Genomic DNA, 17263 nt, shown 5'->3' on the forward strand with positions numbered 1-17263 from the left:
CGTTTTGCCGATCATCCCTTGAAAGCGGATCCTTGATGGAAGTTGGACCATTCACAGTACTGATCAAGACAAGATGTAAGAATTGTTGGAACTGTTCTAGGATTAGGATCCAACATGTCTACAGTTGATGACTTGATCGTTTTTGATTGTTTCCTGGAAGTTGTTTCTTACACTGTCCCCTGAGCTGTACAGCGTTCTATTCCACTTCCCTTCCAACCCTTCACTGTGCCCATTATGAGAATTCCCGAGAATAAAATGCCAAGTCATGCGTTAGACATGACTGTACTTGGACTTAATAGTGGAACCTCCATGGTAAGTTTCTGATTGATTGAATTCAAGGGCAATCAATCGATTTTAAACCTGACTATAAACCATTAGGACGGGATAGACTGTGCCCTCTGCCATTTTCGCCAGGAGACACCTGAATCGCCGATGCACTTTGAGTTATTGAAGGTAAGGAATCATCTCAAAGTTATCCGTGAGTTGTCAGCTAATCGATGATCAAGTATGGCGAAATTCCTCTTGAGCCCGTGATCAAGAAACGTGTGATGAATATGATTTTACACAACAAAACCTCACCTTCTGAACTTTCAGAGGTAAATGTGATTCTTGGAGAGACATTTGCATCTGCCGTGCATCAATTTTGTAAGGACTATCAGGTTGATATCAACTCGATAGACGTCCTGGGCTCTCACGGTCAAACAATCTGGCTTCTTTCCATGCCAGATCTTGGTGAAACCCGAAGTGCTTTGACGATGGCAGAGGGAACATTCCTGGCCTCTCGTACAGGCATCACATCAGTGACAGATTTCCGGGTCAGTGATCAGGCAGCTGGACGTCAAGGGGCCCCTTTGATTGCATTCTTTGATGCGCTGGTGCTGCATCATCCGACTAAGCTACGTGCTTGTCAAAATATTGGTGGTATAGCCAACGTGTGTTTTATCCCACCCGATACACATGGTGGTGTAGACGAGTGTTATGATTTCGACACAGGCCCAGGCAATGTGTTTATTGACGCTGTTGTACGCCACTATACCAATGGAGAGCGTGAATATGATAAGGACGGCGAGATGGGTGCCCGTGGCACTGTCGATCAAGAACTAGTCGATGACTTTCTGGGCCATCCGTATTTTGCCTTGAAGCCGCCGAAGACAACAGGTCGCGAGGTCTTCCGTGACACACTTGCCCATGAACTGATTGAAAAAGCCGAGAAAAAGGGACTCGAGCCGGATGATGTTGTTGCCACTATCACCCGTGTCACAGCACAGGCCATCGTGGATCATTACCGTCGCTTTGCGCCCCAGGGCCTTGAGATTGATGAGATCTTCATGTGCGGGGGTGGTGCCTATAACCCCAACATCAGTGCCTTCATCCAACAGAATTATCCGAATGCTCGAATTCTGATGCTGGATGAGGCCGGAATCCCAAGCGGCGCCAAAGAGGCCATCACCTTTGCTTGGCAAGGTATGGAGGCGGTAGTTGGTCGCTCCATACCTGTTCCAACTCGGGTTGAGACTCGCGAGGGTTATGTACTGGGCAAGGTATCACCTGGAAAAAACTATCGCAAAGTATTGCGTCATGGTATGCTTTTCGGCGCAGGCCGGGATCACCTTCCGCCCGTGAAAGAGCTGGTAAACTATGTCAACGGAGAGGTTTATAACAATAAGTGGTAACAACCATGGAACTTTGGGATTTTGCGAGAATATCTGGAGTGCACATGCATTGTTGATTGTAAACTTCATTTTCAAGAATCTTCGATGTTGTCTCGGTCAAAAGCGGTACATATACTACAAGTGTTATAGCTGAACGAAGTGAAGCTATCTATGGTATTCGGGCACATGATTTGGCAGCTACTAGTTAATGCTATATTATATTACTTCTCTTTCTCTAGGTAACTTATCACAACAACTGGCAAGGAAGAGAGGCTGAGATCCTCATATAATCCATTCTTAAGTCTACTCTCAAGTCTACTCTTAAGTCAACTGGTCTATTCTAAAGTCTATTCTCAAGTTATTTTAAAAGTGGCCCGTATTTAGATCAAATCCCTTGAGATATTCCTACTATATATGATAAATACAATACGGGCGGGAAACAGGGGGGTGAAGTTAGAAATTGAAATTGGGATGTGACCTAGGGGTGGCCTCTATCGGCCACCATACATGGCCTGCTCCTGGTCATGCTGCAGCGCGTGTTGTGTAGCTACTAGTCTGGCAAAGTGAGAGCTTCTCTCTCCTTTCTTTTTTCTAATCTACACTGTAGATCTGTCAAAAGTCCTTCTTTGAGTCCAGGTGGGTGTGTTACACAACCGTAGGAATGTGGCCAATTCCATGCAATTGTACTAGAACAGTAAGATGCAGAACGCACGTTCCTGTGGGCAAGGCATCTCGCTATGACCCGGTTCCTGTGGCTCAGTCCCCTGATCGTGCAGTCCAAGGGCCACTTTTTACAGCCTTACTCAAGTCACTGACGATTCCGCATGAAATAGCAACACAAGCAGGCCCAAACCAACGTGTGATGCCGGTATTGGCAAGTGAACTGCTGGCCGTGTCAACGCTACTTGAGCTGTGTGACTCACTGATCCGTGGTTTTAGTGGGGATAGGGCTGCACTTTTCCAGAAAAAAAAAAGCTGGAAATTTGAAGAGTTTTTGTCTCTTCCGCGTGCCGATACCTGCAGTAGCCAAGGTGTGTACTTTGACCTCATCACGGACGAGGTTGAGACCCAGGCAGTTTATGTTGGTTCTGCTGCACAGATCCGGCCCGGGCCATACTCGAAAGACGAAAGATCGGGAAGGCCACCGAATACAAAGACATGAAATACTATCAGAAGCTGCTAGAGGGCGGCGTGTCACATCTCCTCTTCGCCTCATACGCTCCTTGTGTAACCAATGGCCACATCATGCTGATTCAAGCCGTGGAATAAATCGCGCACGAGAATTTTTCTGCAAAACAGTCACGAATAGATGTAATTATTCTAATACTAATCAAGACTAAATCTGTACATGCTCATGCATACAAATTGAGATATGATCGGTGCCGGCATGCCGAGCTTGCCCAATCACACTTCGGCAATATCTCGGTACCGAGCTTATGCCGGGTTTCGCCCATTTAATGCCTAATGGTCCACCGTAATCCAGAATCCAGATGCATTTGCGCTAAAAGAGTAAAAAAGTAGATCTTGGTTTTGAAACAAGGGGCCCGAAATTCTGCCTTATCATTCCAAGTATCAAAAATCCTGAAATCGCGGGAAATATCTCGGAGATCGGTCGGCCTCACACTATTTGTATATGTACTCAAAACGAAGGGTGAAAGCTACAGCTCAAGAAGTATAAGTATCTTGGTTCTCGTCCCCCTTCATGGATCTGTACCATATTTCAAAACCATTATCTTAGTACTGTTACACATTCCACAATATGTCTGACTCAATACCTTCCCATCCTCAACAGAGTCTCGACTCGGCACACTTACACATGGCCCGGGTCGAGACACGTGAAACCCTGCAAGACTCGGGGATTTCAGAAAACCCGCCCCCAGTGGACTACAACTATGCCGATATTGAACGACAAAATCACACTGAGTTCCCAGAGGAATATGTCATTGAAACGAGAACTGGATTGGTTCCACAAGCAGCTTTGCAGCAATTACGATCCCATACCTCCTCGTTGACACATACACCGAGTGAAGGCCAAAACTTCGACATAGAGAAAGGCCCGAAGGAGCCTGTTGAATACGTGACTTTTACAATCGATGATCCCGAAAATCCACACAACTGGTCTCGAAAATATCGCTGGCTTGTCACTCACATTGCATCCGCTGTCGTGGTATGCGTAGCCTATGGCTCAGCGGTCGTCACTGGCGGTCTGGGTCTCATTGAGGCAAAGTACAATGTCTCATTGGAGGTTGCTATCTTGACCTGCTCCATCATGGTCTGTGGATTTGCTGTGGGACCTTTGCTCTGGTCTCCACTATCTGAGATCATTGGTCGCCGACCAGTATACATTGTCTCATTCGCTCTCTATACCATCTTCAACATCCCTTGTGCCATAGCACCAAACATCGGTACCTTGCTTGTATGCCGTTTCCTTTGCGGTGTGTTCTCTAGCTCCGGACTGTCTCTCGCTGGTGGAACCATCGCCGATATCTGGAATCTTGAGGAGCGAGGCATGGCCATCGCCTACTTCGCCGCCGCTCCCTACTGCGGACCTGTCTTGGGTCCGATCGTAGCAGGCTGGATCAATGTCGGCACCGGTCGTCTGGATCTGTTCTTTTGGACAAACATGGGCTTTGCAGGTGTTCTTATGATCGCTATAGGCCTTGTCCCTGAGACTTACGCCCCTGTTATTCTCAAACGCCGTGCTGCGAAGCTTCGTAAGGAATCCGGAAACCCAAATATCATCACCGAGCAGGAAAAGACCAAATTATCACTGAATGACATTATCCGGACAAACCTCATCCGTCCACTCACCATGATCATGACGGAGCCGGTCCTCGATTTAATGTGTGTCTACGTCATGCTCATCTACTCCATGCTTTACGCATTCTTCTTCGCATACCCGGTTATTTTTGGCAAACTTTACGACTACAATGACGGACAAATTGGACTGATGTTCATTCCCATCTTGATCGGCGCTGCCTTTGCGCTGCTCGTTACCCCGATCCTCGAAAAAGATTTCAAGCGCATCTGTGCCAAGCGCGCCCCGACACCGGAGGATCGATTGAAAGCTGCTATGTGGGGAGCTCCATTCGTTCCGATTGCATTTTTCATTCTTGGTGCTACTTCGTATAAGCATATCATCTGGGTTGGGCCTGCGTCATCTGGTCTTGCCTTTGGCTTTGGAATGGTTCTGTGCTACTATGGCGTGAATGCTTATATCATCGATTCGTATCAAAAGTATGCTGCATCCGCTTTAGCTGCGAAGGTTTTCTTGCGATCTGGTGGTGGTGCTGCTTTCCCTTTGTTTATTACTCAGATGTATGACCGTCTGGGATTGCAATGGGCTTCGTGGCTTTTGGCTTTCATTGGAGTTGCAATGGTGTTCATTCCATATATCTTCTATTTCTTTGGAGGTCAGCTCAGAGCGAAGTTAAGTCGCGAATGAGGAGTTTGTGAGTGGATGTGGATATTCTCATGACGGATAGAGGAGATTATAGATTGATGGGCAACGCGGGAAAAGGATGTTTATGACATAATGTTGATAATTAGATTAGAGGGCATATACTACTTACTTAATTCAGACTTGTTTTGTTTCTTTGCTTTTACAATCATTCCCATAAAATTCTCTTGACTTAATTTACAAGTCTTACTATCTGCATATTCGTCTCAGCAACCAGTAAGACATGTATCAGGTACCTAACAGCTGAACCGCAATGCTGACGTTGGATTGGTCCACATTAGCGTGTCCCCACCGTTCGGCTCCCCTCAGCGCTCACCACGGTTGGCCCGGCTTGGGTTCGCGAGGTACGAGCTCGTATATGGGTGTGGCTGGAAGAGAGAAAAAGACAGAAATAATCACATGGCCACGATCTCATATTTCTCACAATTTTCCTTTATCGCTACTACTCAAATAACGCGTTCACAATGCCTCTGGATGGCAAGCGCATCATATTATGCCTGGACGGCACCTGGGTCAACAGCGATAAGGGATACGAGCGTCCGACCGCGCAAGACCCAAATGACACGCTTGCCATCCCAACTAATGTGACTCGTGTTTACCGTTCCCTGCGGAAAAGAGGGTTCGACGGGGAGAGCCAGGTCATGTACTACCACCCCGGTGTGGGTAGCACTGGCGGCATATCGGACTCCATTACAGGTGGGGTATTTGGGACCGGAGTTGGTGAAGTGCGTCCGAAGTCGCCCGGCCCCAACATACATACTAGTATGTCACATGTGCCTTGACTGCAGGCTGACCCAACTATATTGCAGAATATCAGAGAAGCGTACAGTTTTGTCGCAACGAATTATGAGCCCGGGGATGAGATTATTCTAATGGGTTTCTCGCGTGGGGCGTTCACGGCGAGAGGTGTGGCTGTATGTGGAGATACTCGACAAAGACTTCTATCGGAGGTTTTATTCTGATGGCTTTTTTAGTCACTGATCGATGCGATTGGTCTTCTCAACTCGGATGGGATGGAAATGATTTACCCCATCTTCAAAGATGCGGAGAATATGGAGGATCCTGACTACAAGGATACATTTCCTACTATTCCATTTCGAAACAAGCCTCGTCGACCAAACAATGGAAAGGAGTACAGGCGTCGGCTAGAAGAGGTACTTTTCCTCTAACGGAACCTTCATTATCCACCACTGACAGAAAATATAGGACGGATTGACAAGAGTTTACAATCCAGATGGACACCGCATTAAGATACGCTGCATCGCAGTCTGGGAGACAGTAGGAAGTCTAGGTATATGACACTCCACCACAATTTCTTTTCCAAAAATCTTGCTTTATCTGACCCTTTTCAGGTATTCCAAACACCAACCTGGGCAAACGACTGCACATCCCCCGCTCCACAAAAGAATAAGTATTCCCTTTGCTATTCCATCAACCTACCATCCAATGAACTGACCAGAATAATACATTGCAATTTTACGATACCCGCCTCTCAAACACAACAGAATACGCATTCCAGGCTCTAGCCCTCGACGAAGACCGCACATCCTTCGCGCCAGCAATATGGGAACGCCCAGATGGCGTACATACCGACCTCCGCCAAGTATGGTTCTGTGGCGCACACTCCAATGTCGGCGGCGGACTCCCAGACCAAGAACTCGCAAATGTCTCTCTAGCCTGGATGATGGATCAACTGACTTCCATTGGCGTAGCTTTCTACGACGATACAATAGACAAGGTATTCGAGCGAAGCGTACGCTACTTCTTCGACCACCCGCACGGCTCGGATGCCGAATCCTCATCCAACTCGGAACAGTGGAGACAATGGGCCGATTTATCTGTCTACGACGAGCACAGGCCTGTTAGACCGTGGGGTCTGGGCGAGATCATTCAGCCTGATACAGGGCTCTATCACCTTGCTGGGAAGACGACTCGCACGCCGGGGCAATATCGGCGTATTGATCCCGAGACTGGGAGAACAACGTCCCGGTTCTTGATTAATACAAATGAGAGGATACATCGGAGTGTGCGCATTCGGCTGGACCTTGGAGGGTTGGGGTATGATGATGTGGGTTTGTACAAATGCAAGGCTTTGTTGAAGAAGGGGCCTTGGGAGCTTAAACGCGTGAGGGCTGTTGTCAGTCGAAAGGTACAGGATCTGGATGGCGATATGGGAGATGTTATTGAGAAGTTTGAGGATGATCGGTGGGGATGGATTTATGCGGGACCTAAAGAGGATGCCCCACTCGAACTGATTTTGATGGAGGAGCCGTTGGGGCCATATGAGAAGCGGTTGCTTCGTCTCAGTAAAGGTGAGAGAATGCCAATGGCCGTGAGTATCTTGGGATAGCTTGCTAATTTTTTTTTATCACTGCCCAGGCCGGTCATTCTACAAGTCTCTCCTAGAGCAGAGTAGACGATATTGAGGAAAGAAAGATACAGCGCTTGATGACCTACATATGTTGTATTATCGTCGTCGATCGAAATTCACAATTGGATCATTCCAGCAATATGAAATGATGCCCTTTATCTAATTTGTCGATTGATCCCAAAGACTCCGAACCGTCACTCCTTCAACCCACTTGCCACCCGTCTCATCCTTCTGTACAGTGAAGCCAATTTGTCGCTTCTCCCCAGGAAGAAGGGTAAATGAGTTGTCATCAAAGTACCCAACTACACCAGCCGGGTAGTCCAACCAGGTATAAAGGGATACGCCACTCATAGCTTCAACAGTGAACAGACCGGTCTTTGCATCATGAGAAACTTTAACCTTAGGATCCACTAGCGCGACGTCATTGGGGTACACAGGAGTGAACTGATTGCGATGATTGAATATAGACGTGGTGTGATTCTGTGCATTCGGCAGACGACCACGCGCATTAACTGACATCAAAAGGACGGCATTTGTTGTATCAGGAAGACCGAGAGTCGAAACATTGGCTTCGAAAATCTTGGTAGTGTTGAGTCCACCAACAGTGAACTGGGTGGTTAGGGGAGTGTTGGCGTTACCCGGAATGCTCTTTCCAGCGAGGTCAACCCAAGTCAAGTTCACTGTTCCACGCGCCGTCTCCCAGAGATCGGATGTGACGTATACAGAAAGGTCCCCGGTCGAATTATCCCAGTACGGTGCAACAATGACAGGCTTGTAGATATCCCGAGCAACATAGTGGAGAACCTTCCACCGGCCATCGTATTCGATACCTGCCCAGGTAGGCGCCTGCCAGATATCCTCAAGCTGCCAGTATAAAGACCCGAGCTGACGCTCAGGCATTCCACTTCCGCGGCGGTAAAACTGAATCTCACTCTTATACATGTCCGCCTGGAAGAGCTGGGTTGCGTGACACCAGGCACTGAAGTTCGCGACAGAGTCCTGTTTGTGTGGGATGGGGTAGTAGCGTTCTACCGCCATGGTCATTTCAGCCATTCCCATGGACGAGTTTTGGTAGTTGCGGGTCTCGGTGCCACCGGGGGGATAGTGGTGATTGCGGAGCTTGACGGTGCTGCTGTTAAAGTGTAGTTCCTGTTCGTCGACGGCCTGGCGCCAGGTCTGTAGACTTGGCATGCTGTGGAAACCGAATTCATTCGCGAACCGACCGACGGGGTAGCTGCTCAGATCAAACGCAACGCTACTATCGTAGTTGTAGTGATCGGTGTCTGAATAATATGACCCAGCTGTAGTATTGTCATAGCGTTCGGCCATTGGAACCGTTGCCGATAGGTTGACATACAAGTAGCCGTTGTTTGTGCTGCTGGGCATGTAAGAAATTGAGCGCGAGTTCTCGTAGACGAGTGGGAGAATCAAGCTGATGAATAGCTGTTCATATTGTCCGACCCAGTACGAATAGTGTTCTGGATCTGCATCTTTAATGAGAGGTAATTCGAGACTTTCGATTTCATTTCCACCAGCCCATAGAGCGAGAGAAGGGTGGTGGTTCACTCGTCTCACGTTGTAGGAGACTTCGGCAGCAACGTCTTCCAAGAAGCTTGCATTGACGGGGTACATAGCATCACTGAATTGAAACTCGCTCCAGAGGAGAACACCGCGTTCATCGGCAATGTCGTAGATAAAATCTGGCGAATAGGCACCAGATGCCCATACACGAAGCATATTTTGGTTTCCAGCAACAACGGCATCAAAGAGACGCTGCATTTTTTCTTCCGTGACTCGAGGCCAGAATGCATCTGGTGGAATGAAGTTCGAACCTTTGGCGTAAAATTCCTGTCCATTGACTTCAAAGTGCCAGTTTGCGCCCGGTGCAATTCCTTGAGCGAGCTGTTCATCGGTGATATTAAGGCGGTTAAGGAAAATTGTGCGGAATCCAGTGCGCTTCGTGACACTAGCCAGGGCTCCCTGAGTGCCATTCACTGTGATTGTGGCATAATAGAGATTTTGTTCGCCCATTCCTGTAGGCCACCAGAGATTGGGTGTATCGGCCCCGACAGTAATGCTTCCTGTGATGGTTTGACCCGAGGTATAGACATTCTGGAGGGACCCGGATTTGATGACGCTTCCTGATTTGACATCCTTGATCTCAATATGCATAGAGGGGTGACTTGGCAATGAGCCAAGGAAGTCAATGCTGGCGTTCACAACCCATGGCTTGCTCTGATCTGGACTGAGATGATTAATTTGACCTTGACGGAAGATGTCTAGATCAGTGTTGAGGACGTAGATGCTTTCCTCATGCTCAAATTGCACCAAATACGCGTCTCTCCATGGACCCGCGGGAGCAAAGGCTGGACCCCAATCCCAACCGAAGTCAGATTGTTCTTTGCGAATATACCAGCGGTTCGGGAATTCATAAATCTGCTGAGGACCATAAGGCCATTCTAAACCAAACACCGTTAGTCTTTATTAAGTGAAACAGAAATTCAATCATCTCATACTTTCAGAAGAAGGATTTTGAGCAATTTCGTTGGCAATTTTGGGCGCACTCCCAAAATTAAGCGACAGGCTGGGGTGACCCTTGCAGCTGTTGACGATTTTGGTGACATCAAATGTGTATTGACGGAATTGGTTGTCAGTAGTACCAACAAACTGGCCACACAGCTCAATCGTGGTAAAAGTATCCAAACCATTAAAAACAAGCCAGGATGCTTTGGAGGTGGTGGAACTGTATCCGTACTGTCAGCTAAAATGTCATGTTCAAGATATAACCACTCACTGTACGTACAGTCCACCTAAAGGATGACTGGTGTACGTCCAGTTATTGTTCGGGATCCATCGCAAATTGAAATCATTCAGTCCATAGTAGCTGCATTGGGGTAATTCAATCAATTAGTACTTGCTTTTCTTTTTACCTAGAAACAAATACGAACGGATCATCTGTACACAACGGTTAGTTCAAATTACTCCTTTTAAGATCAAATATACTACTTACCAATAACATTGGCAGCCAGGAGATCCAAATGAGCCTGCGAAGGCAAATGACCGGGAACGGAGATATTCAAAGCCTTGCTGCTGACCGTCCAGCCATCCCCAGTTAGGTCGACAACATGCTGGCCCAGCACAGATTGAAATGTCACTGGCAGTGCAGCCAGTGCCAGCTTCATCCACGATTTCATGGTGGCACAGATTGCAACGCAGGGCAATGGAGAGTGACAAATCCAAGTGACACCAAGATTCGACTCGGGCGATTGCCCTGATTTATCCTGCGGAAACTTGCCTCGTCACTTTAGATAGCCATCGGCATAAAGAAGAAGTGGAGACGCAAAGAAGTGGCTTGGGTCCTTTTAATGAGTGGTGAAGCTAAACATGGGCCGTGCCATTGCTGTCTTGACGGGGATAACCTCGCAAAAGACCCCGAAAAGTACCCTCACGTGCGGGGAAGGAAGCAACGGTTGCAATGCTGCGTAGCGAACGAGGTAGATCCCGGGGGAAATATACCAAGGGAAATCTCCGGCTCTGGGTCTAATGGCGGTTAAAAGCGATGATCTGCATGAAGCTCGGGAGGGGTAAAGTAGGGGTTGGGAGGTGATTTATCAATTGCCGAGCAAAATAACAAAGTCAATGAAATCGCCAATCATTATTTGTTAAGGAAAAACAAAGCTCAGGTGAAGTAAAAGGATTCGATTTCGAAATTTCTTTGAGAAAATGCAAATGCAATGTTGGAATGAATCCCTTGATTTGAGACGCACTGGCGATCGGTCTAGCCATTCCCGTGTATTTTGAAGGCCAAAAAGTATTGTACAATTTCTAATCCTCATGTCGTCGCTTTAGTTGTACATGTTTAAAAACTCGTCAGGTTTTTGCGCATCAACCCAATATCCTCGGGAGAGAAGCCGAGCTGGGTGTTCAAATATACTTCGACGCCGCCGTCGTAAGTGGCCTCGAAGGTCTTAAGGAACGCCTCCATAGCGGAAGCGCGAACGCCACTAAGCTCGAGCATACCTTCTGCCTCGGGGCTTAAATGATCGGTGCCAGCATGAAGTGCTAGCGCGTGCGTCAAGTTTTCCCTTACACTCTCCAGTCCCACGCGCGTATAGAGATAATCTTGGATGATTTCATCGTAGGGCCGTCCGATCAGGAGAAGGATAAGAGCGGCAAGCACTCCGGTTCGGTCTTTACCAGCTAAATATGACACAGAAACAGGTTAGCGCAATGCACAAATCATTATTATTTTCCGATTCCATAACCCCACTCATCATCGATGTGCGACTTGGCGGAGTGGGTACAGGAATCATTTGCTCACCCGAACAATGGAAGATAAAAGGGTCGTTGGGTTCATCTCTAATATGACTGAAGATTTCGGTGAATATGGGCGATGCTGCGCTCAAAATGCCCATATACATTTTCACAAATCCAGTCCCAGACTGATCTGCTTGTGAGAAATCTCGCAGGTTTAGTGTGGCTGGTCTGGCGCCGTAGGGCATCCATATGGTCTCGACACCATTGATCTCGGGACTGGGAGCCCGTTCTCGCTCGCCTTGATTTCGAAGATCGAATATGGTGGTGATGCCTAGATCATCCGCCAGGACTGACTTCCCTGTCTCTTCAATATCTGACAAATTGCCCGATCGGTAGGCATATCCGGGACGAAGTTCGTTGTCATGGCTCAAATCCCGGAAGTTTGATGCGCCAGGCACAATCACGAAAGGAGGCAAAGAAATAATCTTAGAGACAATTGACTCTGGGATAGGTGTCCGGATATCAGTGTTCAACACGTCGGTGACATTTTCAGCGTCGATCATAATGATGCAGTATTGCGGTTTTGCGTCTGGAATAAAAACAAAGCAAGGTATGAAAACGAAAGAAAAAATATGAATTTTATCAACCTCGTTCAATATGTGTTTGGCAATCGGGACATTCGAATTTGGAACATTTGGGAAGTCCCCATTGGCGTCAGTTGAGGCTATGTCATATCCATATCGATTTTCCAGGGAAAGACTCAGAATGTTGTGCACATGTGGGGATTAAAAAAGGAGAAGTCCAATGATGTAGCCCAGGGACAGCAAAACACTATGTCATCGTACGCTTCAAATGTTAGTGGGTCCCGGTTATCGGGAAATGGACAACAAATTCATATTAATTTTTGCATTGTAAATTCTTCATGACGCATGAATACATGGTTTTTCTTATTTTTTTTTCTCTCTCTCTCTATAATCCCATGTATCTGAACTTCCTGGGGACGCCACCATTGCCCCAGGTCTGCCATAACCGCCAAAAGTGGGGGCACTAGGCACTTTCACTTTCTATCTGGTAAAATCAATTAAATTCAGAGAACCAACTACCAGGAGATTCACTTCTACTTATACATTTTGGAGCCTCATAACTACTAGTAGGTGCTCCTTCTCGTGGAACTCCAGAAGCAGGTATTACAATCCCGTTCAAAGGGCTTAGAGAACCAATTTCTTCACAGGAGTGGGGAAGTACCTCGAATAAGCTTCTTATCACCCCCTCAATCTCTTCAATAGAAATGGAAAATTAAATCCTTCAAGTTCCCCAATAATGACAACATGTCTTCCACGGAGCCACGGGTTTCAAAACGAAGACAGTCAGTGCGATCATCCGAGCAGATTAAATCCAGTAAAGTAAGGTCATGTGAAGCTTGTCGTCGACTGAAAACACGCTGCGAGATAAATGCTACCTTGAATGGATGCCATCGCTGCGAGACACTGGGGTACTCTACCTTGCGTATCAACGGCATTATCTACTAGTGTACTGACCGAACTGTAGAACCAAGTGTTCATTTCTGGGCGTGGCCCACAGGAATGGTGTATTGAAGGAGCCGGACACTGAGGTGGAAAGTGGAGCTCAGCATGATTATCACCATAGGTGGGCCCTTCGGTGCCATCGTATTTTCCCGGGGATATATGACATGTACTGATAATTCAGTACAGGCTTCGCGCTGTCGAGGCCTCTTTAGCCCAGATCCAAGCTTCACTGTCCTTACAGCCCGCAAGCCCGAACTCCATTAGACACGAGGTGAAAGAGCGAAAGTGCCCAAGTGGTGCAAATGAATACCTGCTAAATTACTATCCAGACAGCACAGTCCAATGCCGAGAGAACTGCACGCGATGCTCCCATGAGCCTCATCCAAGAAATTCGAGAGAACATAACATTACATCGTCAGCCATCACAAATCCAAGATCTTCTAGAGGACGTCATTATAAATGGTATTGTCTCTGAAGCCACAGCTTTGACGCTCTTAAAAGGGTAGGCTGTGTCCTTATCGCCACGAAATACACATCACTAGAGAACTAATGACTCTATCTCTACTCAGATTTTCAAAGTTATCCAGTCGCTGGTTATTTTTGGGCACCGAGCTGGCCGATATACGTGCTAAATCACCCCTTCTGTTCGGAACTTGTGTTCTTGCCGGTCTTCACATCACTCCATCATTGCACGGGTCTTCTACACACCACGCATTATATCGCCATGTTCATGGACTCCTTGGCCGATCCCAATTTGCGTCATCAGTCTCCCCCGATACCATCCAAGCAATGCTTATCTGCTCCATGTGGGACTTGAGACCCACAAGAGATCATGACCATGGGAACTCGTGGCTGTTAAGTGGGACGGCGGCCATGCAGGTCATGATTAGCACTTCTTTTGGGCAACTTCTGCAGACAAGCAGTACCCAGGAACAAGCAAGGGCGCGAGAAATTATTCGCACCTGGAATTTGATTTGCTTGTGTCAACTACAGTATGTTTTCCTGGTTAAGCTTTAATATTGGTAGACTTTTTACGATCATCTAATGCCTTCATAGATTTTCGGTGGGATCTGGTCGACCACCCGTCATCGCCAGCGAATACTTTGACCAATGCGCAAGAGTGCTTGAGTTTCCTTCTTATAACTCCCGAGACGAGCTCGTTTTGGCTGGCGTGTATCTTTACCGGAAACTATGGGAGTTGGTTAGCTCAAATGTGATTGAAAAGGAAACTCCATCCTGGCCTGAGATTGAAAATCTTTGCAAATCGCAAGAGCATATCTACAGTACGCCTTCAACGGCCCATAAACGAGCATTTGACTGATCAAAAAATTCTCTTGTTTTAGACCTTGATTCTTCCGAACCGTTGCGCTTCGCATATTCATGTGCGTACTTGATCCTCGCTCGTCGTACAATTCAGCACATACATGAATCGCAGTCAGAAAAGTCGAGCGGTTTCAAATCCAGACATGAGTCTTCCGACGCCCTTCCATTCATCAATTTTGCAATACATCACTCAAATCAAATCTTGATCCTTTTTCTGTCGATGTCAGATCTCACGACCTGTATCCATCCAGCATATGAGAACCTCTTGGGTTCATTTGCGATGGTTACTCTGGCCGAGTTTGTCAGCCGGTTGACCAACACTGACGAGGTGATCGCCCTTATGGAGCGTGCTATATCTCATATCCAGCGTGGTGGAAAGGCAGAGCCCGTGAGCCGATGGTCTTTGAATGTGATCAGGCAGCATGTCAGTGGGAGCGATATGGAAACTTCAACGGATAATGAGAATTCTGTAGCGGCTATGCCACCAGTTGCGGACGATACAAAGACGTGGGTCGATAACGAATGGTCTATCGAGCAAGAGTTTCCATCTCTCGAGGACATGTTCTTTGGGAATGCAGTTTGATATTACATGACGGAAATTTCCAATCAGCATATGCTGGCAGGTAGTCTTCTGATCTTTTATTTATGTTCCGTTTCATTAAGACGACATATTACATCGGTTAATTTCATAAAAAGAATATCGGAGCATTCAATGGACTTCAGTCTTACAAAGTTGTCTTCTTGGCTATTCCTGATCTCTCAATCTAATACCAGCAAAACATTCCTTTGGTTTCTTCGAAAATCCTTCGTGAGACTCCATCTTCTCTTGGTACAGAGCAAACTCATACCGATGGAACAATGTTCCAATGATCAACTGCAACTCCATAATTGCAACATTCTGCCCAACACACGCACGGGGTCCATAAGAGAACGGGTTAAACGCGATCTTTTGTCTGGCTGTCAGATCTAACCAGCGATCCGGCTTGAACTCTTCCACATCATCTCCCCAAATTTCAGCCATGTGATGAATCGTGTATGAGGGAACCGAAAGAACTGTTCCCGGTGGAAAGTAATGTCCATCAAACTCCACTCCAGACCCGTTATCAGTGACGAGCCGAGGAAGTCCAATAGCAGAAGTAGAGTGCAACCGCATTCCCTCATCAATACAGCGGCGCAAGAATGGCAGGTCTTTCACCTGGCTGTACGACGCAATTTCTGTCTCTCTTTCGCCAATAGTGGAATCAAGCTCCTCTCGCAGTCGAGGAAGGATACTCCCCGGTGCACAGCGCTCGCCGTGCAGGATCCAATAGAACACTGCACAGGCTGTGTTCGATATCGTGTCCGAACCAGCAATCAGCTGTGTCAAAGCTTCCGATGTAAGCTCCGTCCGGCCCATCGGACGCCCGTTGCTGTCCTTTGCCTGCAGCAAGCGAGACAGGATATCGTTCCGTGTATCCACAACTCCCTTCTCTGCTGCATCTATCCGAGAGGAAACGGCCGCAACGGCAATTCCAGTTAGATTTTCAACTGCTGCGACGCCCTTGGAGAAGAACGGGTCTGGCAGGTATCGTGCATAGGGGCGTAGGGCCGGGAGAAGACCTAATGTAGAAGACACTTCTCCTCGACGGTTTAGTACATCAACGGCAGGTGCGGTTGAAAGTGGGCCGCCGGGTATCAATTGGACTTCGGTCTCGTCTTTGCCTTTATTTACCATTCCGAAAGGAGATCCAAATGCCAAGTCGCCGATGATGTCGAAGGCGAGATAACTAAACCAAGGCATGGCATTGAAGTGGCCGAAATTCCTGCTGTTGCCCGTGCCCCCAAGCTGAGGCTGTGGACTTGAGGTTGCTGCGATGCGGTCGAGCTGGTTCACCCATCGCTGCAGATTGGCGGCCATGTGAGGTTCAAAAGCAGCAACGGATTTGGGTGAAAAAGCATGCGAGATAATTTTGCGTTTGCGCGTATGTTCTGCGCGATCGCGGACGTTGAACATACCTGGGGTGCGCGCGATGAACGCTTCATAGTAGTGGCTGAAATATGTTGTGTCAATAATTTTGAATTCTTTCTGGAGAAAAAAGAAAGATTTGTTCACGGGGGACCTACTCCTTCAGAAATCCATTCCCATGCCCATAGACGACATTCAGCGCCCGTTCGTCCGCAATGGAAACATGGTTGAACCCAATACGTACGACCTTGCCATATGTCCGGTGTGCGGTGTCAACGGCTGCGAATTTCTTTCCTCGGCGTGCGCTAAGTCCAACCCAGATATTGCTAAATCTGGCCCAGAATGGACCTGGGATTTGAGACAGGGATTTGTAGGTCGTGAAGTATGGAATTGTGTAGTAAAGGATGAACCATACTGGAATTGTACAGACTATCCATGGGGATAAGAAAAATGTTAGAAGGGCCATGTTTAAGGTGAATATAGGTAATAAATAATTAATAATAGCAGGAATGTTAATTCATGGATGTTATTCAGGGTAATACTCCGTTGATATCAGATCGTTTTAAATAATGTTCTGTCGCGTGTTTTCGACTGCCCTCCGGCGGAGTTGATGGGCAACACCGTCGGAGATTAGGTACATGGTAAGCCAAGATACGAGATTCAAAAGTGGGGGAAAGAGAAAGTAATTGATCACATTCTTGCAGATGTATTTATTTAGTATTTTAATAT

At 47.3% G+C, this 17263-nt stretch overlaps 7 protein-coding genes across 7 annotated transcripts; 4 read left to right on the top strand and 3 right to left on the bottom strand.

The window, feature by feature from the left end:
• Positions 1 to 255: 255 nt before the first annotated feature.
• Positions 256 to 1673, top strand: N7466_007744 (UPF0075 domain protein; the record flags this gene model as incomplete). Its single annotated transcript, XM_057167133.1, has 3 exons — positions 256 to 312; positions 379 to 453; positions 507 to 1673. The coding sequence occupies 3 exons, from the start codon at positions 256 to 258 to the stop codon at positions 1671 to 1673; spliced, it is 1299 nt and encodes a 432-aa protein (XP_057020174.1).
• Positions 1674 to 3411: 1738 nt separating this feature from the next.
• Positions 3412 to 5097, top strand: N7466_007745 (MFS transporter; the record flags this gene model as incomplete). The annotated part of the gene is made up of 1 exon (XM_057167134.1): positions 3412 to 5097. The coding sequence occupies one exon, from the start codon at positions 3412 to 3414 to the stop codon at positions 5095 to 5097; it is 1686 nt and encodes a 561-aa protein (XP_057020175.1).
• Positions 5098 to 5576: 479 nt separating this feature from the next.
• On the top strand, positions 5577 to 7538 carry N7466_007746 (T6SS phospholipase effector Tle1-like catalytic domain-containing protein; the record flags this gene model as incomplete). The annotated part of the gene is made up of 6 exons (XM_057167135.1): positions 5577 to 5837; positions 5922 to 6026; positions 6087 to 6266; positions 6319 to 6390; positions 6572 to 7424; positions 7492 to 7538. The coding sequence occupies 6 exons, from the start codon at positions 5577 to 5579 to the stop codon at positions 7536 to 7538; spliced, it is 1518 nt and encodes a 505-aa protein (XP_057020176.1).
• A 104-nt stretch (positions 7539 to 7642) lies between these two features.
• Positions 7643 to 10677, bottom strand: N7466_007747 (uncharacterized protein; the record flags this gene model as incomplete). The annotated part of the gene is made up of 5 exons (XM_057167136.1): positions 7643 to 9942; positions 10000 to 10226; positions 10287 to 10367; positions 10414 to 10438; positions 10494 to 10677. 5 exons carry the CDS (start codon positions 10675 to 10677, stop codon positions 7643 to 7645), a joined length of 2817 nt encoding a protein of 938 aa, XP_057020177.1.
• Positions 10678 to 11342: 665 nt separating this feature from the next.
• N7466_007748 (tyrosine-protein phosphatase) lies at positions 11343 to 12303 on the bottom strand (the record flags this gene model as incomplete). Its single annotated transcript, XM_057167137.1, has 2 exons — positions 11343 to 11683; positions 11805 to 12303. 2 exons carry the CDS (start codon positions 12301 to 12303, stop codon positions 11343 to 11345), a joined length of 840 nt encoding a protein of 279 aa, XP_057020178.1.
• A 1334-nt stretch (positions 12304 to 13637) lies between these two features.
• On the top strand, positions 13638 to 15172 carry N7466_007749 (fungal specific transcription factor domain-containing protein; the record flags this gene model as incomplete). Its single annotated transcript, XM_057167138.1, has 4 exons — positions 13638 to 13768; positions 13836 to 14258; positions 14323 to 14549; positions 14610 to 15172. 4 exons carry the CDS (start codon positions 13638 to 13640, stop codon positions 15170 to 15172), a joined length of 1344 nt encoding a protein of 447 aa, XP_057020179.1.
• A 162-nt stretch (positions 15173 to 15334) lies between these two features.
• Positions 15335 to 17000, bottom strand: N7466_007750 (cytochrome P450; the record flags this gene model as incomplete). The annotated part of the gene is made up of 2 exons (XM_057167139.1): positions 15335 to 16619; positions 16693 to 17000. 2 exons carry the CDS (start codon positions 16998 to 17000, stop codon positions 15335 to 15337), a joined length of 1593 nt encoding a protein of 530 aa, XP_057020180.1.
• Positions 17001 to 17263: the final 263 nt, after the last annotated feature.

Source organism: Penicillium verhagenii, assembly GCF_028828195.1.
Source record: "Penicillium verhagenii strain IBT 33310 chromosome Unknown utg000007l_segment0_segment0, whole genome shotgun sequence".
In the NCBI taxonomy this organism is placed as follows: domain Eukaryota; kingdom Fungi; phylum Ascomycota; class Eurotiomycetes; order Eurotiales; family Aspergillaceae; genus Penicillium; species Penicillium verhagenii.